The sequence below is a fragment of the Pan troglodytes genome, chromosome 19 (assembly GCF_028858775.2).
Source record: "Pan troglodytes isolate AG18354 chromosome 19, NHGRI_mPanTro3-v2.0_pri, whole genome shotgun sequence".
In the NCBI taxonomy this organism is placed as follows: Eukaryota; Metazoa; Chordata; class Mammalia; order Primates; family Hominidae; genus Pan; species Pan troglodytes.
The window spans coordinates 82,512,054-82,538,774 of record NC_072417.2 but is presented as its reverse complement, the minus strand read 5'-3'; the positions used below and the strand labels follow the sequence as shown (position 1 = coordinate 82,538,774).

Sequence of the window (26,721 nt, the reverse complement as noted above, 5' to 3'; positions counted from 1 at the left end):
GCTCCATCTCTTGTTGAGTGAGTTTTCAACCAGTGTCATTGTTTTGAAATTATTATTCACCCATTTTATTAGCATTATCAAGTCATATTTCAACTCATATTATACAAAAGTATGTCATGAATCATGGATGTTTCTGCACACAAATACAATTGTCAGAGAAACTAAATTAAAGCTCACTGGCTCCTTTGATTCTTGAGAAATTACTTAGATAAATGAAGAGAATTCATGTTCTTTGTTATTGGCAAACAGAGTTGCCACTTGCCCTAGGCTTGTGTCTGGAAACAGAGCTAATCTATCCTTCTCTATCAGCTACGGTTTAGGGAATTGGAGGCTCTGGCAAATAGATATTTATGTTTATCTCCAGCAGTGACTCATTTGATTCCAGCGAAGGAGTCCCAAAAGCCAACCAGCTCAAGGAAAGGATGACCCATCGAAAGATCACTATCTGACTAGCAAGACTAATTTAGCCACTTTATGGTGGAAGTTGTGAATTGTCCAGAAGTTTTCTAAAGCACACGATGTCACTGGCTTGACTTTTCTGGCTGCCAAATTGCAAGAGCCAAGAGAGATGGCATGCTCCTGATAAACAGTTCTGCAGCTGTTGAAAGGTCAAGTGGTTTAGCAAGTTCTTGTCTAAGAACAACTCTTCGCCTTCCAGTCTGCAGGGTCATTCTGGATCATAGGAAAATGCTCTGAGCTGAGCTGATTACTTTTAGGCAAATAGCATTATGTTCCAAGTCTGCCTCTTGTCTCTCCTTGGAAGACAGAGAGCCACCACTTGCCAAGGAAGCTTTTGACCAGACTGTCAGTGCAAGAAACTCCAAGGACCCAAGGTGGGGCACATTAAGTCTCAGACAATACCAGAAATTTCCTGAATTTGGAGAGAGCAAAAGCAGCATTCTTTTAGATCATCTCTAAGCTTTGAGGTCACTATCTCCTAGACTTCCTTCGCTATGAAGCCTACACAATGTTTTGCATCCCTAAAACAGCATCAAATTTGAATCTATAAAATAATTTTATCTACAACTGATATAAATGTATGCAAGGATAAGGGTCACCTTTTCTCCTTCCCATTACTTCTTTTCAATAACTCTACAATTTAAAAAAAAAAAAAAAAAAGAGGCCGGGTGCGGTGGCTCACACCTGTGATTCCATCACTTTGGAAGGCTGAGGTGGGTGGATCACCTGCGGTCAGGAGTTGAGGCCCACATGGTGAAACCTCATCTCTACTAAAAATAGAAAAATTAGCCGGGCATGGTGGCACACACCTGTGTTCCCAGCTACTCAGGAGGCTGAGACACGAGAATCACTTGAACCCGGGAAGCAGCAGAGGCTGCAGTGAGTGGAGACTGTGCCACTGCACTCCAGCCTGGGCGACAGAGTGAGACTCCATCTCAACAAAAAGAAAAGAAAAAAGAAAAAAGTGGCATTTAACCCAACATTAGAGTGCAAATACACTTAAATACACTTTAACACAAAAATCCTTCCATCGAATACAGATACTGTACTTTATACATCTAACACCACCAGAAGCACCTTTTGTCTGTAACACAGGGTAAATATCAAAAGTATTGCAGTAACAATTGAGGTCTGACAATCAAACATTCAAAGCTGGATGAGATGAATAGACCAGCACTTCTTAAGCTATCATTTGAATACGAATCACCTGGGGATGGTGTTGAACTCCAGATTCTTCTCTGTAGTGTTAATGAGCTCCCAGGTGATTGCAATGATGCTGCAGCGTTGATGTACAAGGATGGAGAAGGCAAGTCTCAGGACCGTGTAGAACTTCTCAAACAACATGAGGACTATAGGTAACAAAATATGATTCACGCCCAATGTGCAGATTTTAGCTGCTCTTTACACAAAACCAAAAAAAAAAAAAAAAATTGGGTCACTATGTGACATGATGTGCATGTTAATTTGCTTCACCATAGTAACCTTTTTAAACTACATGTATCCTTGCACACGTATGTTTATTGTGACACTATTCACAAGAGCAAAGACTTGGAACCAACCCAAATGTCCCTCAATGATAGACTGGATTAAGAAAATGTGGCACATATACACCATGGAATACTATGCAGCCATAAAAAAGGATGAGTTCATGTCCTTTATAGGGACATGGATGAAGCTGGAAACCATCATTCTCAGCAAACTATTGCAAGGACAAAAAACCAAACACCGCATGTTCTCACTCATAGGTGGGAATTGAACAATGAGAACACTTGGACACAGGAAGGGGAACATCACACACCGGGGCCTGTCGTGGGGTGGGGGGACAGGGGAGGGATAGCATTAGGAGACATACCTAATGTAAATGACGAGTTAATGGGTGCAGCACACCAACATGGCACATGTATACATATGTAACAAACCTGCATGTTGTGCACATGTACCCTAGAACTTGAAGTATAATAAAATAAAAATAAAAAATAAACTACATGTATCTTATAACATCATGTTGTATGCTTTAAATATACACAATAAAATTTATTTTTTAATAAACTAGAATAGCTGTGCCATATCTGGAAAGGGTTTCTAGGGCTAATGACCATTGAGTAAGTGATGACTGGGTTTGAGCTTTTTTAGGTTGTTGTTTTTTTCATTGTTTTTTTGTTGGTGGTGGTGGGTTTTGTTTGTTTGTTTTTGCAGAGTTCTAGCTCTAGCTTCCTGTAGACTTACGTGGCCTTAAGCGGTAGAGTGTGAACCAGTCAAACTAGAAATTCTCTGCTTGCTTCTTACTGGCATGATGTACTCATTAAACAAAAACTGCTAGTTTAAAAAAGGCAACTTTTGCTTCTCGGTGGCAGATTCCATTTCTCTGTTCCTATGCCCTGTATTTTTCTTTCAAGTGTTTCTTGCGGAACATTTGTTCCTATGTGGGCATTTCTGAAAGACATTGCTTATACTCTATTGTACTCAAGGAATACACCTTTAGGACCAGGAGGACATGATTATGTGGGCAAATTCTAGCACTGCAAATTCCTGATTTTGGTTTATTGCCGGGCAAATCTTTTCTCTATGTTAAAGCTGGACCTGGAAGTGGGTAGGCATAGGCACCACAAAAATGGAAGGAAAGAGCTGCGCTGAGACAAGCAAAATATTGCTGGTGTTCAGCCCTGGGGAAAGTGGTTGAGGTCCTTCAGCTCTTTAAAACCTCTCCAAAACAATTAGACTGGTGTATAAAGATGTAAGAATATTTTTCAGAACAATCAAAAGGAAATAATCAAAACTTTCACCATGGAGGAGTAGTTAAAATGTGTACGTGTGTTTGTGTTTTAGGGAAACATATACAGAACTATATATATATAATTTTAATTTTTACTTCAATATTTTGGGGGTACAGATGGGTTTTGGTTACAAGGATAAGTTCTTTAGTGGTGATTTCTGGGATTTTGATGCATCTGTCACCCAAGCAGTGTACACTATACCCAAGATGTAGTCTTTTATCCCTCAAGCCCCTCCCACACTTCCCCTCCAAGTCCCCAAAGTCCATTATATCATTATTATGCCTTTGTATTCTCATAGTTTAGCTCCCACTTATAAGTGGGAATATACAATATTTGGTTTTCCATTCCTGAGTTAATTCACTTGGAATAACGGCCTCCAGCTCCATCCAAGTTGTTGTAAAAGACATTATTTTATGGAGTAATACATTTTTAAGTGCATAAACAATTAACTTGGCCAGGCGCAGTGGCACACACCTGTATCTCAGCACTTTGGGAGGCTGAGGCAGGCGGATCACCTGAGGTCAGGAGTTCGAGAACAGCCTGGGCAACATGGTAAAACCCTGTCTCTACTAAAAATACAAAAATTAGCTGGGTGTGGTGGCACATGTCTGTAATCCCTGCTACTTGTGAGGCTGAGGCAGGAGGATCACTTGAACCTGGGAGGTGGAGGTTGCAGTGAGCCGAGATCGCGCCATTGCACTCCAGGCGGGGTGACAGAGCAAGACTCCATCTCGGAAAAAAAAAAAAAAAAAAAAAAAAAAAAAACAGAAACAAACAATTAACTCAGAATCGTAGAAAATGTTTATTTCCCTGTATGTATTCTCTAGGTTTTCTCAGAATGTATTATTTCAAAAATACAAAACAAAGCTATCTTCATTTGGAGGAAAAACACCTACTCAGCAAGTATTTATGAACCATGACCGTCTGGGGTGGTGGGGAAGTATAGATAGGAGATTTGTGAGTCATTTGTGTCAATGTTTAATTCTCTTCTGTGTCATTTTAATTCCAACTATGGCTTAAGTCTTTCAGGCAGAGATGGCCAATTTACCCTCTGTAGGATAAGATTTTTTTTTTTTTTTTTTTTTTTTTTTGAGACGGAAGTCTCGCTCTGTCGCCCAGGCTGGAGTGCAGTGGCGCGATCTCGGCTCACTGCAAGCTCCGCCTCCCGGGTTCACGCCATTCTCCTGCCTCAGCCTCCCGAGTAGCTGGGACTACAGGCGCCCGCTACCACGCCCGGCTAATTTTTTATATTTTTAGTAGAGACGGGGTTTCACCGTGTTAGCCAGGATGGTCTCGATCTCCTGACCTCGTGATCCGCCCGCCTCGGCCTCCCAAAGTGCTGGGATTACAGGCGTGAGCCACCGCGCCCGGCCAGGATAAGATTATTTTGATCAAAGTGCTTTCTTTGACAAAACTGTAGATAATAAATAAATGGAAACAAATTTTAATATTAATTTTAATACTGTTTTTCCACTTTCATCATTGATTTTAATACATCGTTTCCACTGCCTCTTGGCCACCAATTTTGGAAAGTAGGAATAAGATCAGATTTTAAAGTTTACTGGCATATTCTAACTGTATTAGACTAACCAAGCATGGTAATTAGTTTTCAGACATCCTCACCATGAAGCATAACCTCCAACTATTCACAGTGGAAATTACACTGTGTGATTAACTTGGAGCTTCTGTGTGGGCCTTCTGTATCACTAAAGCTGGGGAAGTACAACTTCCATGAAAGAATTCCAACTACTATGAGATGCCCAGGCTATGAGCAACCCAATCTAGCCACATAGAGAGGCCACATGAAGCAAGAGATGCTCCACTGGCCCCTGGATATTCCAGCTCCCCTGGTCCAGACACCAGACATGTGATGGAAGAAGCCCTCCAAGACTCTCACCCCAGCCACCATCTGACAACACATGCATGAGAAACACCAAACAAAACCACTCAGCTGAGCCCAGTCAACCCTCAAGATTGTCAGTAATAAACTGTTGTTTTAAGCTACTAAGTTTTTGGGTTTGCTGTGTTTAAGTACATAACCAAAACATCAAGAAACAACCCCAAAATGCTTTTGTTATTAACCCAATTTCCTTTCTCCATTTTCTACTTTAATTCAGTTTCCTACAAAATCTTGAGTAAACAGGGAATCATTCTGATGGGGCAAATTAGTATCAGTCAACATGAGGAGGGGAAAAGATGGAATTATCCAAATCAAAAGAAAAATACTTCAAAATCTAATTATATAAAAATCAAGAATGGCTGTGGAGAAGTGGATAAAATAACCTTCACATGTGATGTCTGAGAATCATGTTTGTTCATGCCCTCCCTCTCCACATACCTGCACCCTTATAGGAACTTAAAATTTGTAATGTCAAGGAAGGCCTGTCACTTAAGAATGATGGAGGATTATGACAGTCTTGATACAGTTTAGGGAAGAAGGACTCCAAAGTCAGCATAATAGAGTTCATGGTCCCTGGGAAGTCATTTGAGTAACGTACACAGAAGTAGAGTGAGCCCTCTCCTTTGGATTCTAACTCTTGAAATGATTTAAATCTGACGTGAAACACTAAGGGCTTTTTAAAAATCTACTTCTGATTCAGCAGCATCAGTCTGTTTAAGAAGCAAGCTAGAATCCCATTACTGGGTATACAACCAAAGGAATATAAATCATTCTTTTACAAAAATATATGCACGCATATGTTCACTGCAGCACTATTCACAATAGCAATGACATGGAATCAACCCAAATGCCCATCAATGATAGAATGGACAAAAAATGTGGCACATATACACCACAAAATATCATGCAGCCATAACAAGGAATGAAATCATGTCCTTTGCAGGGACATGGATGGAGCTGGAAGTCATTATCCTCAGCAAACTAACACAGGAACAGAAAACCAAACACCGCGTATTCTTACTCATAAGTGGGAGCTGAACAATGAGAACACAAGGACACAGGGAGGGGAACAACACACACTAAGTTGGGAGGTGGGGGTGGGGGGAGGAAGAACATTAGGAAAAATAGCTAATGCATGCTGGGCTTAATATCTAGGTGGAAGGCTGATAGGTGCAGCAAATCACCATGGCACACAGTTTACCTGTGTAACAAACCTGCACACCCTTCACATGTACCCTGGAACTTAAAATAAAAATAAAATTTAAAAAAAGTTTGAGAAAAACAAAAGAAGCAAGCTAGAGATAAATGGGTGCTTCCTGGTATAACTGGTGATCCACTCAAACAGGAACACTCAGGTCTAGCAATTTTTCTCTAAACTGGATTAATATGGATACAAGTCAAATGGATCTAGTCCCTCCATTTATAGGAGAAATCAGAGAACTGTGCCTTGTACTATATTTACTTGTACTAAGTACAACCATATTTACTTGTACTAAGATTTTCTTTCCCAGAACATCTGGATCATGGCACTGACAGATCACGTAAAGCAAATATCCTAATATTACACCTATAGGACCAGGAAAAACTTGAATGACTAGTTTGGCCCCATAGTTCAGTGTCAGCAACACATGGAAGCCAAAAGACAGTTGGTCTTAATCTTTTCATTTGATCCATCTGGACTCATCCTCACCAAAAGCCATCTGATTTTAATAATAAAATCTTGGCCTTCACTTCCAACCTAGGCTGCCTATAATAATATTGAGTCTGAGGCTGGGCACGGTGGCTCACACCTGTAATCCCAGCACTTTGGGAGGCCGAGGCAGGCGGATCACGAGGTCAGGAGTTCGAGACAAGCCTGGCCAACATGGTGAAACCCTGTCTCTACTAAAAACACAAAAATTAGCCAGGGGTGGTGGCACATGCCTGTAATCCCAGCTACTCAAGAGGCTGAGGCAGGAGAATTGCTTGAACCCAGGAGGCGGAGGTTGCAGTGAGCCAAGATCACGCCATTGCACTCCAGCTCTGGGCGACCGAACAAGACTCTGTCTTGGGGAAGAAAAAAAAAAAAACAAATATATTGAGTCTGAAGTAGACTAGAAATGATTTTTTTTTTTTTTTTTTTTGAGACAGAGTCTAACTCTGTCATCCAGGCTGGAGTTCAGTGGCATGATCTCTGCTCACTGCAACAACCTCCGCCTCTCAGGTTTAAGCAATTCTTGTGCCTCAGCCTCTCAAGTAGCTGGGATTAGAGATGTGCACCACCACACCCAGATAATTTTTTGTATTTTTAGCAGAGATGGGGTTTTGCCATGTGGCCTGGGCTGGCCTCAAACTCCTGAGCTCAGGCAATCTGCCTGCCTCTGCCTCCCAAAGTGCTAGGACTACAGGCGTGAGCCACCACGCTTGGCCTTGAAATGATTTTCTAATGAGTCTTCAGGGCAGCTGATATGGTTTGGCTATGTCCCCACCCAAATTATTTTAGTTCCCATAATTCCCATGTGTTGTGGGAGGGACCCAGTGGGAGATAATTGAATCATGGAGGCAGTTTCCCTCATACTGTTCTCATGAGAGTGAGTAAGTCTCAAGAGATTTGAGGGTCTTATGAGGGGCTACCCTTTTGCTGGGCTCTCTCTCTCCTCTTGTCTACCACCATGTTGAGACATGCCTTTCGTCTTACACTGTGATTGTGAAGCCTCCCCAGCCACGTGGAACTGTGAGTACATTAAACCACTTTCTTTCGTTAATTGCACAGTCTCAGTTATGTTTTTATCAGCAGCATGAAAACAGACTAATACGACTGCAATACTGTTGTGTTGTTAGGTTTTTTTCTAGTCTGTTTTGGAAGTGCGGTGGTAGAAATAGGAAAAGCATAGAGAAAGAATAACAAGAATATATAGTCCAGGAAAGCTTTTACCGGGAGAGCCTTTTATACCATGTTCCTGGAATATAGGGTTTCCAACAACTCAATTAATGTACAGACTCACTACGCTTTTTAAAATGTCTTTTATTGGTTGTACATTTTCTTATGAGATCAACACACCATTTTCTTTCAAGAACACTTTGCTCCTGAATACTTAATGTTACTTGTCCCAGCTATGAAAGCCATAGCAAGCACTTTGACGGAAAAAGGTGGTTGGGTGTTTTTTTTTTGCCATTATCACTGTCTTCTCTATCGTTAAACTTTTGTTTGAGTCAGTTTGTAGATTGACACAACATTGAACACAACACACACGGTGTGAAGTTTTACACGCATATACACACATCTGGAGACCAGTTACAGTGTCTGCAGCTTGTTCCTTTCTCCTCAGCAGTATGAAACTGAAGAATATCCTGAGATAGGAAGTCAACGTGAAAGTTCCTCATTAAAAGAGGAGGTCAAGCTTGATTTAATCTCCCAATTTCATTTTCTTTTTGAGGTGGTCAGAGGGGACCCAGAACGGTAGCCAGATGAACCGTGGAACAACCACATGGTTTAATATCTCAGCTGTTTCCTTGGTCAAAAACACAGATTCACAGAAATATTTCATGGCACATCAGAAACCTACTTTTTAAAAATATGATCTTGGATTAGAAAGGAGGGAAATGAAAAGGTTGTTTTTTACTAGATGTGATGGGAAATCCCACCACAGAATGACCTACATACTTGTAAGGCAAAATTACCCTCACCTTTGGCAATTATTATACTTCCTTGTCTACTGACTGATAGAAGTCAATCATCCAGTCTTGTCCCCCATCAATGTTATTTGCATGAAAAGATGAATTTCTCAAGAATAGGGACCCAGGACAGGTGGCTTCTCCAAATGTTAAAAAGAAACATAATTTCTTTAAAGCTACATTATGCCTCAATTCAGTATATTTCTGGGAACACTATCAAAACTTAACCTATGTTAACACCAATGCTTATATCTACTGCAAGTCCTGCATACTGGCTATTTCCTTGGCTTTGGGATTTGGAGATAACATCATTAATAATGATAAACAATAGTTCAAATGAAAAAAAAATGCACACAACCTGGGTGACAGGAAAGCTAGCCTAAAATGAAAATGTTTGGAGCCACCAAAGCCAACAGGCAAAGAAAACAAAGGCATGCTGTCCCACAAAACAGGTATTTTAAATACAATCCTGAGGCCTTATTGAAGTTATCACTTGATGCTCATATATTTCCATATAGAAAAACACAGTTAGATATACACCCCCAACTCCTTCTTTCCTTCTTCAGCTCACAAGCAAAGAGTTCCCAAAGGCCAGAATTTAAATTTAATATTCACCTCAAGAGCATGGAAACATTCCACCCACATGCTTTACAGGTCTTTACTTTATAAACTTCTAATGAGTTTCATGCTCTACAGTTCAGCCTGCCTCATTCACAAAGAGACAATGCGGCAATCCGTAAAGAAGAGATGATTCCAACCAGAAAAAGCTGCACCTGGCAGGAAAGATGGGAGCCTCAATGAGGGAATCCACTGAATAGCATTCATTCTTTTATTTTAAACTCTCCAGAGACACTACTTTGAAGTGCTGGAGGTGGGTTTTGAAAGACAGGGGTGCATAGGACCTCTCCGATCTCCTTTCAGAATATTTCAGGTACCAAGAAGAGGTAGCAAGCTCCTAACTAGCTTATGGAACTACCTCATTCTAGCATCAGGGCATTTTCCACTTGCCCAAAGGCTCTCTTTGCAATAAACATGGTTTGAAAATAACTTTAGGGTGCAACAGGCAAACAATCAATCATATATACAAATAACATGTGTCTATCACAAAATTTACAGAAGGTAAGAAAACGTGTTGTTGTGTTTCCTTACAAAGTCCATATTAACAAACGGAAGCAGCATTTTCAGCTATGAAACTGAAGCACAAAGAAAGCTGAAGAAATCCACCTCTTTTATTAAAATTCTTGTAAAGTTCAATTCCATAAAGAAATTCTAGTGTCTCATCAAGATTTTCACAAAATATATAGAAAACTGTTCATGTATTTAAATAATGTGAAACTACATTCCTAACACCTCTTTCAGCTTTAAATGACTCAATTTGATGATTCAGTATCATAGGAAGTATGTCCTAGTTGTGTAAGCGAATTACACAAAAAAAATACTCTTCCTCTAAAAATACCTATTATTCTATTAAAACATCATTTCAGTTCATATAGAAAATCAGTCCACTCAGAAAATAAATTTGAGACTAAAGAATAAATCAAACACAGAGGTAATACAGGAGATAAACAGAATTTTCTTAATCAAACCTCCTCAAGTGGCTTTTATGCAGATTGGCCAAGAACACTATAAACTGCTGCCCAATGTAAATTTTTGGCACATATAGTTTTCTAAAAGAGTTGCTGTGAAACCCCAGCTATTACATTTGCTCTAGTGGCAAACATAACACTGTCAGAATTCACCAGACTCTTTATGTGTGTGTACAAGGCACCTGATATGACTCAGCTGGTGTTTAAGCATTCCCTTGTGTGCAGTTCATGACAGATACGCCACCACAGCTTCCAACTTCTAAAGGCTGTACCAGGTTTCCATTACCCTTCTCCACCTACAACACCTTTGCAAAAGGCAGCAAGGGGTAGCTCTGTTAGCTTGAGTCTCAGACCATACCCCTGTCTGTGTCAACATTGTCCAAAGGATTTGCTTTTTTCTGATAGGTCAATGAACAAAAATGGTAACTCCTGCCTCTGCAAACCTAGAGGTGCAAAAATTCCACTGCATATGAAGAGCCCAGTCACTCCACACCTTGTCACTGAGATGGTGAACAAAGATCAGGTCATTCTCAACCACTTTAGGAAAATGTCGCATGTAAGGATCTATAATGCATGGCTGTCATACAACAATTCCTTGCACTTTTCTTTCAAAATGATTTATGCTCAATTAAAATTAAATGACCCTGTCTTCTGGCCACCTATCTCCCTATCTCTGTGAGCATACTCAATACGGCAAAAGCCAGGGACTCACAGCCATGGTTGGCTATAAAATTTCCCATATTTGAGACTGTTTAAAGTCCTAAAGTGGTCATTTAATCCAATGTTCCCAAGTTTTTAATGGCCACAGAGACTTCCAGTTAAAAGGAACAATACTAGAAGCCAGATATTCTGACTGGAGGTTGACAGAGGTTCAGATAGGCAGAGTTCACCTTCATCACATTCTTTTTCCCTTCTGTTCACAAGAGACCCTCAGGGGCACCACTGAATATGGTCTGAAAACCACAGCTGTACCTCGCTCTTATCTCCCCAAGTATTGAACATACAACAGGACAAACAACTTGAGATCAGAAAAATAAAATAAAATAAAATAAGAAACTACTTCTTCCCCATCATTCATGGCTTCTGAAACTTCAAACTAGCTTTCAGTATTATATTTTAAAATTATAAAATCTAGTCCATCTGGTGAAGACCTGTAGTGTATTTCTAAGTACATTCACAGTTCTCTGAATTATGGGAAAGAAGCTTGCTCATCAGGTAACCTTCTCTAACATCCACCTTTCTTAAAAATGTCTGCCCTCTGGAACAAAAGGTTAAGGAGCTCAGGCTTTGGTATTTGTGTTTCTTTACCCAGAGGTGGCTGATGGATGAGGGGTATATTCTCAAAATGCTTTAGGCATATCGTTCCTTTTTCTCAACCATCAAATTTCCCGTTAATCATTTACTTTTGTTCAGCCATCTGTCTGAAAAGGTAACTCTTTCAAATCAATAACACTAGGGATACAAAAGAAAATGTTCTGATACCCAAATTAATGCCACTCTCTGAATCTTCTTATAGCTCAGTATTTTTAAGGAAAAATAACAATAAAGGTTTGGCTTTTTGATGGGTTTTCCCATAGGAAATCATCTCTATAATATAGTAACACTGCAAATAAATTAAAAGATATACTTTTCTGCCAGCTTTTTTTTTTAATCAGCTTGCTCCTTCAAGGGGTTCCTAATTTAGCACCAACCTTTGCATTTATCACTTCTTCCAGCCCCCAAACATGACTTCACATCACTGTTCAGCCTTATATTCCAAAGTCCAGCAACAATCCCCTAAGATAGTGGTTTGGCTTACTTTGTTGAAATATCTTGCAGACTCCAACACAAATATTGATAGTGACCAAATGATGCAAATTACCCATTTCTGACCACAATAGAATATTACTTAGTGAAATCAGATACCCAACCTTGCTGCTCATCTTTAAAGGAAGTTCTTATTATAAGGTCGCATGTTTGGAATGAGGGTTTTGCTTAAACTTTTCTTAGATAGCCCTTAAATTTTTAAGAACTGGAAACAATAGGGTTCATTTAGGCAGCCTGATACAAAATTGTTGACTTTGATTTTTGTTATATGAAAATGGCCAGATCAGTTCCTTACCACAAAAGCATTAAGTCAGTCCAGGTCATCTGTGACCGGCAGAGAAATAACAAGCAAATTGCAGCAAAGGAAAACAGAAAAGACTTTTGAAGGCCTGGTCTAAGCTACAAACTCCAGAGATTACTTAGAAAGTTCTGTTTCCCACATTAAGACACAAGTAAGTGCCTAAACTTGCCAATACGCTCCCTGAATTCAGCCTCCAGGCCTTAAACATTAGCCTCCTTCCTTGAAAACGACCCTGAATCTCAGAAATGCAAAAGTGTAAACTGGAGAAAGCTATGGAGCACATCAAGATTAACTGTCCACAAAAAAATTCTGTTCATACTGACAACATCTAAGAAAGAAATACAACACAATTCTTCCAAAATTTAACTGTAAACTCCCAAAAATAAAGGGCTCAATGTCCAAGTTCAAATGATAATACAAGTGATGTCAAGATACTGAAAGTCCCAAGGAATTAGGCTGAGTATTTTTAAGTTCTATTAACACGTGTTTGTGTTACAAGATGATACTGATTTCTTACCAACAAAAATTCCCTACTACAAAGTTTTTTACTTTATGTTTCTGCTTAGGCTAGCAAGTGCCTTCATCACCTCTATAGCAAAGAGGCTTTCAGAGGAGTTTTGCTTGAAAAAGAAATCTGGGTCAGAAACTGAAAAGATTACCTTCCACTAAAGTCTTGATTTCAAACTACTTCATTAGAAAAATCTGTAATAGTACAATATTTGCATAGCTGTAAACAGTGACTTTCTAAACCTCAGAAAAATAACACATCTTCTATGTAGTCACCAGGAACAGGTAGTGAGTGATGTATTTGGTGGCAATGTGCTTCCCCTGGAAGGATAATTTCATTTTGAAGGCTCTGAAATTCAGGTTTTATTTCCCTAGGTGAAGAGCAAACATTCTTTTAGGTAAGTTGCTGGATCAAATACTTCAATATGCCCTGTTAAGGAGTTTCCAAGTATCATTCTAAGCATAATGTATGTTTGCCTAATGGTGCAGCAGGAAAAAGAATATTTCTGAATAATAAGGAGACTATAGCTTTAACCAAGATGTGTGCTATTATTGTTCTGGAAGAAAAAAAAATGAGAAAGCTTCGGTCACTGGCAGACTGTCATTTTTATAGCATTCTGTATGGCAAAGAGGGTGCAAGTCCTAACGGAAGGTGAAGCAAATTACATAGCTGTTCTCATTCTATAGGGAAGACAAGATTTCCACTAGAGGCTTCAGGGCCCATAAATTCAACTAGGGCCAGCAACCCAAGAAAATCACATCAGAAAGGAGGCATTTTGCATAGGCCCCTTAAAATTGAAATTTACTGATGATTTAAAAAAAGAGAAGTACTCCTCTCACTTTTGTGGGACAGCACAAAATGAGTAGGCCTGAGTCTTCTGTCGCAGTGAGAACAGGGAGCTTTAAGAACACCTGAGAACAAATTTTGTGACTTCAGACTACTCTTTCCTACTTCCTTAAAATGTGAACAAATAATTGAGGTGGATAAGTTGGAAAAGGTTAAGAACTCTATCTGCCTTCTTCTACGTTTGAGGTAAGTCTGACCTCCCAAATTCCCCAATCTCAGTACAGGTCAGGGAATAGAGAGATTGACTAGTGTCTGGGTTCGTGATTCTCCTTGTGTATAAACCACACTACAGAAAGAAAGAAAGAAAATGCAAATAACCTAAGCCAAGGATACAGTTAACAACTAAGAGAACTGTGACATTTATTTCCAAATTGAAGTAAATTATGTTGGTGATTGCATAGAAATGGAAAAAGTAAGTACTTCAGTTTGATCTGAAGAAAATTGTTCTATCAGCTTCCAGAACAATTCATACTTACCTGAGGACATTAACAAGCAACTTTCATGGGACTAAACAGTCCTCATCCTTTCTGAATCCAGTTTCCTATGTCCATTTTCCTAATCTGCCTCAACAGCAGCTGAGCTCAATAGTCACTAAAATGGAAGAACTCTACACATCTAGTTAATCAGAGTTTTATATTTAATGCTGTAAGACTGGTGTTGGCAAACCATGGCCTGTGGGCCAAATTTGGCCCATTGCTTGGTTTGTAAATAAAGTTTTATTGGAACACAGCCACCAGGCTCATTCATTTGTGTATTACGTATAGATGCTTTCATGATACAACAGCAGAGCTGAGTAACTGTGACAGAGATGGTATAACACACAAAGCCAAAAATATTTACTATCTGGTCCTATACAGAAAAAGTTTGCCAACCATGGTCTAGGATGTCACAGTCAATATTCTACAGAACAGAGCTACTAACCCCGTGGAGTATATAAACTGCAACCCCCTCCCAACAACAACCAAAAAAAGTTTGCAAAATTATGTGTTTCATATACAATGTAAATTTTCCTGGGGAAAAGGTCCTAGCTTTCAACAGATTCCCAAAAGAATCCATAGTACCCAAATTAAAGCCAAAAAACACCCCAAAGAGCATCTTTAGCTGTCAGCACATTTAACAGCTCTAGAGCCACTCAAACACAAGAGGAACATAGACCTCCTAGAATAAAATAGTTTTCTTTCTATTCTATCGGGTCTGGTAGCTCCTTCTTCCTAGATTTTACTCTGGCATTTTTCCATCTGACTATGTAAATTTTCAGAGGCCTAATTGAAAACTGCACCTTCCATTTGAAAAGTTAAAAAAAAAAAAAGTCCTATGAAGCTGACATTTATTCAAATACCTTTTCACTTGCTAATTCATTAAAAGCAGAAGATCCTTTGAGCCAACAAATCCCTCTTCAAGTCATAGATAGATGTTAAGGCAAAATCCCAGCACAATTGACATTTAATCCATTTTACTAGATCTGACTACCAGCTCCAATAAATTTTGTAAATATACAAATCTTAGCTTCGAGGGCAGAGGGAGTAACACAGCCAAAACAGCATTTGGGTAGGAAATTAGGAACTAGGTATCCACTGTCCTTTCAGGCCAAAGAAAAAAGTGTTTTGTTAGACACTTTTAAGAGAAACAGAATTGTTTCTCTGAGCATAATTAATAAAGCCCCTTGGTCAACAAAGACATTTTAGTGATAAATTATGCAACATTAACCCCTCTCTGCCTCCTTTGAGATTATAATTCCCAAGACACTAAATCAAGTTCAATGAGAGAAATCAGGAACCCTGTCCATCTTAGCACCAGCCTCCTCCGATGCTGGGGCTTATGAGTATTGCATTTTTCTAGACTAAGACACTACGGCATTGCAGGGCTGATGAACAGCAAAGAAGAGTAGGGTTGCAGTTAAAAAATGAATTAGCCAATGGCAAGCAAGAAGAATACTAATAATAACAAAACAAAGAGTGAAATAATGTGGAGAGTTGAGTGGCCAAGAATTTCATTTTGAGGGTCACCAACAGCAGACAGTGCAAACATTGGCATAATAGATATTTGTGGTCCCCAAATTATGTACTGAGCTATTCCAAGGTACCACAGAACACACACAGGCTAAGCAAGATGTTGTACATTTTTTTTTTTTTTTTGAGATGAAGTTTTGCTCTTGTTGCCCAGGCTGGAGTGCAATGACACGATGTCGGCTCACTGCAACCTCCGCCTCCCGGGTTCAAGCAATTCTCCTGCCTCAGCCTCCTGAGTAGCTGGGATTACAGGCATGTGCCACCATGCCCAGCTAATTTTGTATTTTTAGTAGAGACGGGGTTTCATCATGTTAGTCAGGCTGGTCTCAAATTCCTGACCCGAGGTGATCCACCTGCCTCAGCCTCCCAAAGTGCTGGGATTACAGGCCTGAGTCACCATGCTCAGCCAATGTTGGAAATTTTTAAGGGAAATATAGTGATATATGCAGGACACTGTGCAAACTGCTATTATTAAGCTGTTGGGACCTAATTACTTAAAACACTGAACTATTAAGTATATATTTTGGCCTGGGGCACCATGAAAAAAGTACCAAGACAACTAATGGCACCCTGAACACAGAAAGTTTAGGAATCTCTGGCACATACAATTTTTTGTTAGGCTTGAAGGATATACAAGAACTGTAAAATACAAACAATTTCAAGCCATGCCCATACATACTTGTTTCCATTTCAGATGGCTTAACTGTGATAAAAGCTGCTTATTTAACCCATTTGTTCTGATTAAATCAGTGTGACCAAACACAGTCTTTAGAAAAAATAGATTATTCCCCCACATCAGGACCTTCAATCATAGAAGATAGGTGACTTTCACTTGCAAAATCCGTGATGACCTGATATTTTATCAACAAACATATACCTTTATGGGGGTTCTATCTCCTTCAAAGTAGTCATTTTGGGAGATTACACTTATTCTGGTGGAAGAATGACTCTGCTTAAAAATAATCATGCACTTTGGGCAGGGGTGGTGGGGGCAGGGTGTGGAAATCTTCATTTGAAATTATCTTCAGAGCCCATGACATGGCGTTTTACAAAGAGTCAATGATGCTAAAACTCCAGCTCTGAGGGAAGATTTAACTTCTAGAAATTGTCAAACACAACTTTGTGCAAAATCTGATAAACAAGGCAGGTAAATCAAAGGGGGAAACACCTGGTAAGGATTTTTGTAAAAAGCAAAACAAACAACAACAAAACCTAAGTAATAATTCTCAAATGATGACACACATCTCAGAGGAGGGAGTGGATTCTAAAGCCTTTTCTGAAAGAGGAGTGGCAAAAATAATTTAATAGCATTATGAATATAAATATGTAGTCTCTCAAGATGGCTACTCTGGTGGGCAATATTCACTCATACGTACAAACATAGGGTAATAGTCTTAAAAGTTATGCATATTACTTTTTTGGGCACACCTCTTAAACCAATAATATCAAAAAAGATGGCTATTTTAATAAACATTTTCAAAAATTATAACATGGACAATTATATGACATAAAATCAAATACATCTGGGGAAATAAGCATGATCTCTTTTGTAGAGCTATACTGATTTTGTAATACATTGATAGGTGTAGACAGGGCTGATATTCAGATGGTCTATGCTGGTGGGGCATTAACTATTTTGAGGGTCATCCGTGAACACAGATGTCTTTATATATAAGTCTATATGTACAGAATACTCCCCATTTATATATAGTTTAGGTATCTTGATTTTTTCAAAAGTTGGTTGATTGGCACTTACAACACAGTTTTCCAAAAACAAAACCATGCTCTAAAATTTAGTCTTGTGAGGCTATCAGGTCATTCTTTTGACTTTACCGTGTAAGATATTTAATAACAGTGCAAAATATTGCTTCTCTGGGGAAAAGGTGTTCTAAACTTCCTATCAGTATCCCAGGAACATGCCTTCCCTCAGAGTGACAAAGAGATTTCCACTGATGAGGACAGGGAAAGAAATAGGACCTGTTTTTGTTACTCTCTGCAATGGCATGTTACTCCCTGCAAATGTTCAAAAGAAAGTAAATTTAAGTCAGTTCTCTTTAGAAGGTACTAGATCAGTGTTCTGAACCCAGCTTCATATCAGAATCACACGAAGGTGTGTAAAAAACAAAACAAAACAAAAAAACACCAATTCCTAGGCCCCACCAGTTAAATCCAAATCTCTGGTGACTGGAACATTGGCAGCGACAGTGTTCACAGCTCCCAGATGGTTCCAATGTACACGAGGGTTGAGAACCATAGACTAACTTTTTCTCTACCCTACTATTAATATGATTGTTTTTGCAAGTTTGGCCTAGGTTCACAGATGGGAGAGGCATACATATGAGAAGTTACACATTCTGTTTAGAATGTCTCAAAGTGGAAAAACAGGTAAGAGTAATCAGACCTAGACCAGAGAGACAATTTGCTTTACATCGTTCACCAAAAGCTAAAATGGAGTAACCGGATTTTTTTTCCTATTGCTTCCTGTTTTCATAGATGGGTGAATAAAGTAAGGAATACAATTGTAATTTTTCTCTTGATCTCCAAGAGAAGAACTTCCAGATTTAGGAAGAGAGATGGGAAAGTGAACAGCCATAATCACTAGGGTGATACTCCTTTTCTGGCTAGAATAAAATGAGGACAGAGGTAGCTTCAGAGCAGAGGAAGCTCATGTTTAATCAAGCAGATATATCTTGGAACTGAATATGAAGAAGTGTTCGGAAGTGTCACACTCATTCTGGGCAGGAGCAACTCCTCCTTGTCAAGAACAAGGAGGAAAAAATGCAAACAGAGAAAAACATATGATTGCACTTCAAAATCTAAAAGGGGAAGGAAGAGAGGATTCAGGGAAGCAATCCTCTCCATATTGAACTTGAGGCCAAGAAAGAAAAAATAAGGTGTTTTTTTCTTCTTTTTAAAATCAAAATCCTCTGTCCTTCCTTGTCCAAAAGCAATGCTTCCTGGTTATTTATCATAGGTGTATATTTTCCCTGTCAATTACTTCACTCCTTGATCATCAAGAAACCTAGAGCTACAGATCATAGAACCTGTGGGTATATTTAGCCATGAGAAAGAACTTTTGCTGTTTAGTCAACTTGCTAGGAGCTCCCAATGAAGCTCATCTCCTATAGAGGAGCCAGCTATTGCACGCTGCTGAAGAAAGATGCGGCCTCAACGCAACTTGTGGTCATCTGGTAGTCCATGCCTAGGAATTAATTCAACCTTTCCCATTATTTCCTCATCTTATCAAAGAATTACTCACTACCTTTAATTTTCTCCTATTCTAGCCCTTCTATGAATAGTAAGGCTGCTTCACTGAACAAGAAAACAAACAAACAAAGCCAAAGAGTACATTAACTACAAAGACAATCCTTAGAACTTACACATGGCAGGAGGGACAAACGCAGAAGAAGGCACCATTTTTTTCTGTGATTTAACACATGTCCCCCTCAAAACTGACAAATGTCCTCCTTACCAAACAGAGATGCTCATAGAAACCACTTGGCAGGACTTGTGAATTGCCAAATAGACACACAAACACACACACACACACAGGTAGATGAATAGGTAGGTGGATATAAAATCATATTACGAATCACTTTCCACTAATACTATACCACAAGTGTCAGGAGAACCAAATGTTTTACTCTTTGAGCTGTGATATGAGTGATTTTTATGTTTTCCAAAGTTGGGAAAAAGAGTATGACCAGAGCATCTTGTCACTTCCCCTAAAAGATGTGGTGATCACCCATGATTGGGCAGATGTTTGCAAAAATGGCAGCAGTCACAACAGCTGGAACAGACATTTCACAAGAAGAGCTCCTTTTTGATATTTTTATAATATTCTCAAAGATGCATATTAAATAATTTCTTCTGGACCACAGACACAATTGAACTTAAAAAATAAAAGCCCTATAAATATTGCTAACCCAACCTTATATTTTTTTTTGAATCTCCCTTCTTGTATAAAATGGAATCTTTTCAACCAAGCACTTAAACATAAATATTAAAATAATAAATGGGACAAACTACAAATCTACTTATAATTTCATCACTACTGTAGCACCTTTTTGTCAGGGCCAATGCATTCATTTTGTAAAGAATAAGAGAAGTCTGAGAAGCTTGAGGACTCATATGACACATCATTAAATATTTAATCACCTTTTGAAGTCCTAAGCCTTTATCATAATTCATCCATCTAGACAGTTCATTCTATACTATAGATTCCAAGGCCCCCTTAAGAGGGGGAATAAAAAGAAAATTGGGAGAGAAAACCCTCTGAGAGGCAGGGTTAAATTATCTCAAAGATGACTTTCTATTGATGCTGTAGTGAACTTGCTTCACCCCGAAACCCACCAATCCACAGTAGGGTCAACCGATTAAGTCCATTGCTTTTTAGTCTCCAAGAATCAGTTTTACAAAAGATGCCACATCTGTTCCTTTGGATTCATGTAGGGTGAAAAATGGATGTTGCTGGAAAAGAAAAAGAAAAAGATAAAACATGGTATTAATATCTTACTGACAATCAATATATGAGATTAGCAAATGAATAGATCTGCTTGGTACAGGGATTAAGTATCCCTATCAGAGCTAGGCTGGGCTTTTCCTACCCTTTCCAAAATCAAGCACACATCTAGTGATGCAAACATTTTAAAGATATCTCTTAGTTGTCACTCTTTCCATCTTGATATCTCTAGGTTTCCACTATATTCTTTAAATTAAAAAAAAAAGTGTAATTATGCTACGTAAGTCTCATCTACAGCAAAATACAAAGATTGACAAAAAACAACCCAAACTCTGATTTACAAATAGCCCTGGGCCCCACAAGGTCATTTTAGGCTAATATAGTAGTAAGATAATAAGACAATTCATAGGTGTATGTACTTTTTTCTTTTTGAGATGGAGTCTCGCTCTGTTGCCCAGGCTGGAGTGCAGTGGTGCGATCTTGGCTCACTGCAAACCCTGCCTCCCGGGTTCAAGTGATTCTCCTGCCTCAGTGTCCCGAGTAGCTGGGACTACAGGTGCATGCCACCATGCCCGGCTAATTTTTTATATTTTTAGTAGAGACAGGGTTTCACTGTGTTACCCAGGATGGTCTTGATCTCCTGACCTCGTGATCTGCCAGCCTCGGCCTCCCAAAGTGCTGGGATTGCAGGCGTGTGCCACCATGCCCGGCCAGCAGTATGCACTTTTATTTCTCAGGAAAAAGATGATGGAATGAGAAGCCAATTTTGTTGAACAGTAAATGTTCAAGGAAGGTAGCCCTTGCCCTTGACGTTGGAGAATTGGTTTAGACTAAAACAGTTAAAGCCATTTGCCAAGCCACGAGCTTTATTTATGTCTCTCCTGATGAAGAGTTGATCCATCTGAAAAATAATGTAGACTGCCAAACTCTAGTTATGTGCAGAGAAAACTGAACTCGGAGATTAAAGATTGAAAAGGGAAAAGAAGAGTCTCTATCCTCACAGCTCAGAACAAGTAAACTCTAAAAACATAACAAGTCTTATGCTTTGCTAGGGGAGCAAGCATGGTATGTGATTCAAGAGGCCATGCATTTCAAAACAATTCTGAACAGGAAGCCATTTTCTCTGCACTAGAACAATTCTCCCCAAACTGCTCAATTTTGTTACAATAAGTGCCCAGCTCTCACAGTGGAGCCTGCCACCTCTACTTAGAAAGATATATCAGGTCATGAGCCACAGTTCTTATAGTGGAAATAGAACCAACCAAACCTACCCAAAATGGATAATTCCTACAGGTAGAACTTAGTCCCACATGTCTCACCTCCCATGCTCACTTCCTTGATTGCCTGGTAGTACTATTTTCAATGACCAGTTGAGTAGCTAAATGTAAGCATTTTTACATCCAGACACATAAGTGACTCACTCTGTTTCCCCTGACTTTAGGGAGTTTAGTTTACAACCTTTATGTTGCCCAGCTGTAGGTTTTCTAATTATATTTGTTTTAAACCTGACAGCGGAGGGTTGGATGAGTCAGCTCCGTGGAAAACTGAGTTCCCACTCATGGAAAACTCTAGGAAACAATGCAAATGGGAAAGGAACAAAGAAATAAAAACCCCAAAGAAGATAGCGGGTCACGATTAAGTATCATGACTCAGAAAATGGAAAAGAGATTTTCTCCCTTTGCCCATCTGAGGACACAGGTTGGGTGCTGGCTTGGATCCTTACACTCATGAAATCAACTGAAGCTCTGAGTGCCAGGTCCTTCCTCCTGAGCTCCCTCAAAAACTAAATAGCAGCCATACTTCTGATTAGTAACCACATACACAGCACACTTACCAAGGACTCTACCATCATGCTTATTAGCTTTCCTACATCCTCTGGACATTTGGAAATCTTTTAATGTACTTAAAAGCTTTTTACTATCAAAACAGGACATGCCAAACCTCAGATTATCTTGGTGACTGCTTCCAACACCTGCCAGCCCCACCTTGCCTTTTGTTCTGCTAGTGGCTATTAGCTCAGTAGATGTTGCCTGAGTCTGCAAATGAATTAAATAACCTGACTTGAAGGCTGTAATCAAAAAAAAAGAAAATCGCTAGGCATCTTTCCATTTATTCCCAGGTTGAGAAAATGCTATGAGAGCCAGAAGGGCAGGGGGAGGGGAAAACGGGTAGGCATGACAAATGGAAAGTGTGACTTGCCTTCTTGTGTGGGTTTTGAGGCTGTAAAAGGTTAAGAGGGAACCCAGTCCCTCCTATAAGCAATGGATTAAGATTAGCAAGGGCAGCAACCAGGAAATGGACAAATGAGGGACTATGAATAATACTCAGACTATAATACCAGGCTGGGTTTCCCAAAAGAGGAGCCAGGGAGACAAGAAGGGAGGACTTTACACCATTTAGGCTCACTGATGTGCCTGAAGAAAACATGGAGATCCGTGAACATACTACGAGGAATAGACAGACAAGCTACAGTCACCAGCAGGTCTCCCTGTCCCATGCACAGCACCTCATCCCTTAAGACTATGGTTTTGAATGGGTCAGGCATCTTTGTTTAACATACAGTTCAATCTAGAACTTCCTAAGATAATTGGAGAACATTATTTCACTGGGCAATCACTTGAATGAACTGGTTATCTTTTCTGGTGATTATCATCTAGGACAGGGATCAGCTACCTATGACCCAGAGGCCAAATTTAGCCCACTGCTTGTTTTTTTAAATAAAGTTTTATTGGAACACAGCCACACACACCCCCTTTTTTTTTTTAACACATCGGATATGGCTGCTTTCACATTGCAACACTGAATTAAGCCATTGTAAACAGCAACTGTATAGCCTACAAAGACTAAAATACTTACTATTTAGTCCTTTACAGAAATCGTTGGCTGCTACCTACTTTAGAAGAACAAATTCTACTGAGTCATACTCCCCAGTGACATTTGAGAGAAGAAGCAAATGACATGATCTTAAAGAATACACACCCTTCAATCCGTGTTAGGGAGAGAAACATTTGGGATTTCTATAAGAGGGACATGTCTAGGTTAAGGCCTTAATTAAACTGTCCTTCACCTGGAAAAAGGATTATTTTTTTCCTTCATACTTCCTCACCAACTCCTAAAATCTAAACAATTGCCTCTCAGCAAGTGTTTTCCCAATGCTAAAGTCAGGGAGTTTGGACTCAGATTTTCCGTTTGAAAACCTCAGTTCCACAGGAAAGCAGGGAACAGTTATAGTCTTAAAAGGCAAGTCCATTTCCAGTACCACAAAGACTAATGCTGTAAGAAGAAAAGGGGGACTGACATGATTTTATAACATTGATACATATGTAGGCCATAAAATATCACAGGGTTAGAACATATTACAAATGTAGAATTTGACATCAGCTGCCCATGTATATTAAGCATTCTTTTCTCAAGTGTGTTTCAGTGAAATTTCTGATCCGAAACCATTTGGAAGAAGAAAAAGTAGCCAGAAATATATAGAAAATGTTCTTCTTATCTGAACTTAGTTACAAAACATGGCAACTTTAGAATAGGAGTACAGGTGCACACTTGTAGTCCCAGCTACTTGGGGGGCCCAGGCAGGGGGATTGTTTGAGCCCAGGACTTCGAGACCAGCCTGGGCAACATAATGAGACTCCATCTCTAAAAAATAAAAATTAAAATATAAATAAATAAATAAAATAGGATTACAGGCTCCATAGTATCCTACAAGAATAACTGTATATCTACTGTATTTTATATGAAATTAATTTTAAAATGCCCTAGCGGGTGCATAAGCATATTAAAAAAGAGTAAACAGAACCAAAAAAGCCTTTGACTGGCTATTAAAAAATAATCGGGAAGAAAATATTCAACTTAAACATGTACTATGCTAGGATTTTCTCAAACATTACTCATATTTCCTTAACTGTGAGTTTTAGTTGAATAAAGATGGTAGAGTGCTGAGCACCAGGGGCTGCCTTTTAATGCACCCAATGGAGGCCCAATGAGATGGTCTCATCTCCAATTCATCCAGTTGCAAAATGGTTCAATCTTCAATCAAAGCTTAGGCAACAGAAGTGAAAACCTATGTGATTGGCTGTAACTATCACGCATCTTCCTGATCAGCTTTCTATAACTCTTCCTGACTCGACATTTCCAAGCTGTGCTTCCTCATATCTAAGCCACCTCACCACAGCATTTGACACTAGGAATCCATGCTTCTAAGACATGCCCTGAGTTGGTCTTGAAGACAGCAGGGCTTGTGGCTGGGATAGCAGAGGAGCAAGCATTTAATGCCTGATGAATAACTGTGTTCCAGTAAGAAAGGGTGTCAGTGTTTTATTGCTTTTGAAATTGTGCATGAACGTAACTCTTCCTTCCCCTGCTAAAATGAAAACCTTGATAATTGAAACAAATCTAGGAATTAACATAAATTAGCAAATAGTCTGAATTTTATATATTTCTCCCCCCCAAAAATGTGTTTCTCCTACATTCAACATATACTTAGATAAAGCAAAGCACTGCCAAGTTTAGGTCCTTGCCATTTGTATTTAGCTTTTAGAATCATTAGTAATTAGCTTAGAATTGTAGTTACCAGAGTTTTGTTTGTTTGTTTGTTTGTTTTTCTTTGAGACAGGGTCTCACTCTGTTGCCCAGGCTGGAATTCAGTGGCACAATCACGGCTCACTGCAGCCTTAACTTCCCGGGCTCAAGTGATCCTGCCACCTCGGCCTCCTGAGTAGCTGGGGCTACAGGCAAATGCCACCATGCCTGGCTAATTTTTTGTACTTTTTGTAGAGGTGGGGTTTCGTCATGTTGCCCAGGTTGGTCTCCAACTCCTGGGCTCAAGCAATCTGCCCAACTCGGCCTCCCAGAGTGCTGGGATTACAGGCATGAACAGCCACCATGCCCGGCCTATAGTTACCACAATTAAGAAACATTATTTTAATACAACAAACAATGCTAAGATCTTACTTTCTTCACTCTTGCTTTTTATAGACACAGCAAGTGATAAACTGTGAATGCTGAGGGAGTATAATTTAAACTAATAATGCTTTGTCTTACTTTTTTCCACCAAAGTGAAAACAAAAAGCAAAATTTTTTTTTCCTCCCTAGCTACCCCCCAAAAAGTTGTTCATCTAATTTAGCCCAGATATTTGATCAAAAATTGATCAGTCAAAGAGCATTTAAGTTTTCCTCATTATTGAAATCTCTTAAATCATACTTTCCTTAATTTTATCTTAGTAATATGAGGCTTCTCATATCTTTTAAATTCAAAAATATAAATTGTATACACATAATTTGCTCTGTATCATGACAGGTTTATTAGCCTGGAAAAAAACTACTAAGAATAGTGACAGGTCCCAACCTATGTTTAAGAAGGATGTAGGATGAACTCTTTAACTCTTTTTCCTGGAGTTCAATTCCTGTCACTGATGTATCAATGAACCAACTCTTCCCATATGGTGATGTGATGATAATTTAGGTCTTAGTGACTTTGCCTTTTGTAGCTATCAGTATAGTCATGTTTACATTGCTAACAATACTCACCATTAGCTCTGGGTATGTAGGCCGTTCTTTGGAATTCTTCTTTAAGCTTAAAGAAAAAAAAATAATCATTAAAATCTAGAAGCCATATATATTTTCATTAGACAAGGATTTCAGAACCTGTAGAACACTAAACATAATCAGCTTTAAAAGTGTATTGAAAACACAGCCTCCTATCTTGACTTTCCTCTTCTGTAACGCTTATGTATCATGTTTTAAATCACCCTGGTTGTGCCTTAATGGGAAAAATAGTTGTGTGTGTGTGTGTGCGTGCGTGTGTGTGTGTGTACTTTCCTTTTGATACTTTACTGATGATATACACACTAATTTTTCTGATCTATAGCCATTTTTTTTCAAAAAATCTACTTTCCTTCAAAGCAGCTTTAATGCCATTTCCACAGACAAAGAAATTGGCAAGTGTTTCTTACATTGCCATTTGTTATCTCTTCACTGTCAGGTACCTAGTTCTTTTTGCTTCTGTTTCCCATGAATGTATAATTTGCTTTTATATAGTCCTAACCAAACCTGCCTGAGATAGAAGCAATAAACCCCTAATATTTATTTTCTTTTCCTTGAGACAGGGGCTGGCTCTGTTGCCCAGGCTGGAGTGCAGGGGCATACAATCTCGGCTCACTGCAGCCTCCACCTCCCTAGGCTCAGGTGATCTTCCTGCCTCAGCCTCCTGAGTAGCTGGGATTACAGGCACGTGCCACCATGCCTGGCTAATTTTTGTATTTTTTGTAGAGGCAGGGTTTCACCATGTTGCCCAGGCTGGTCTCGAAGTCTTAGGCTCAAGTGATCCACCTGCCTCAGCCTTCCAAAGAGCTGGGAGTACAGGTGTGAGCCACTGTGCCCAACCCCCCATGACATTTCTAAGGTAATACTGC

At 39.3% G+C, this 26,721-nt stretch overlaps 1 protein-coding gene across 3 annotated transcripts in view; it reads right to left on the bottom strand.

Moving 5' to 3' along the window:
* Positions 1 to 8,117: 8,117 nt before the first annotated feature.
* The window catches only part of MAP2K6 (mitogen-activated protein kinase kinase 6), a 140,482-nt gene continuing 121,878 nt past the window's right edge, over positions 8,118 to 26,721 (bottom strand). For 2 of the 3 annotated variants that reach the window (XM_523699.9, XM_063799916.1), the window contains exons 11-12: positions 25,838 to 25,883; positions 8,118 to 20,313 (exon numbers count right to left, since the gene is read on the bottom strand). In XM_523699.9, the coding sequence (XP_523699.2) occupies positions 20,236 to 20,313; positions 25,838 to 25,883 (124 nt within the window). In that variant the 3' untranslated portion in view covers positions 8,118 to 20,235. The remainder of the gene's footprint in view (positions 20,314 to 25,837; positions 25,884 to 26,721) is intronic. The other variant, XM_009433157.5, reaches the window with a different exon arrangement.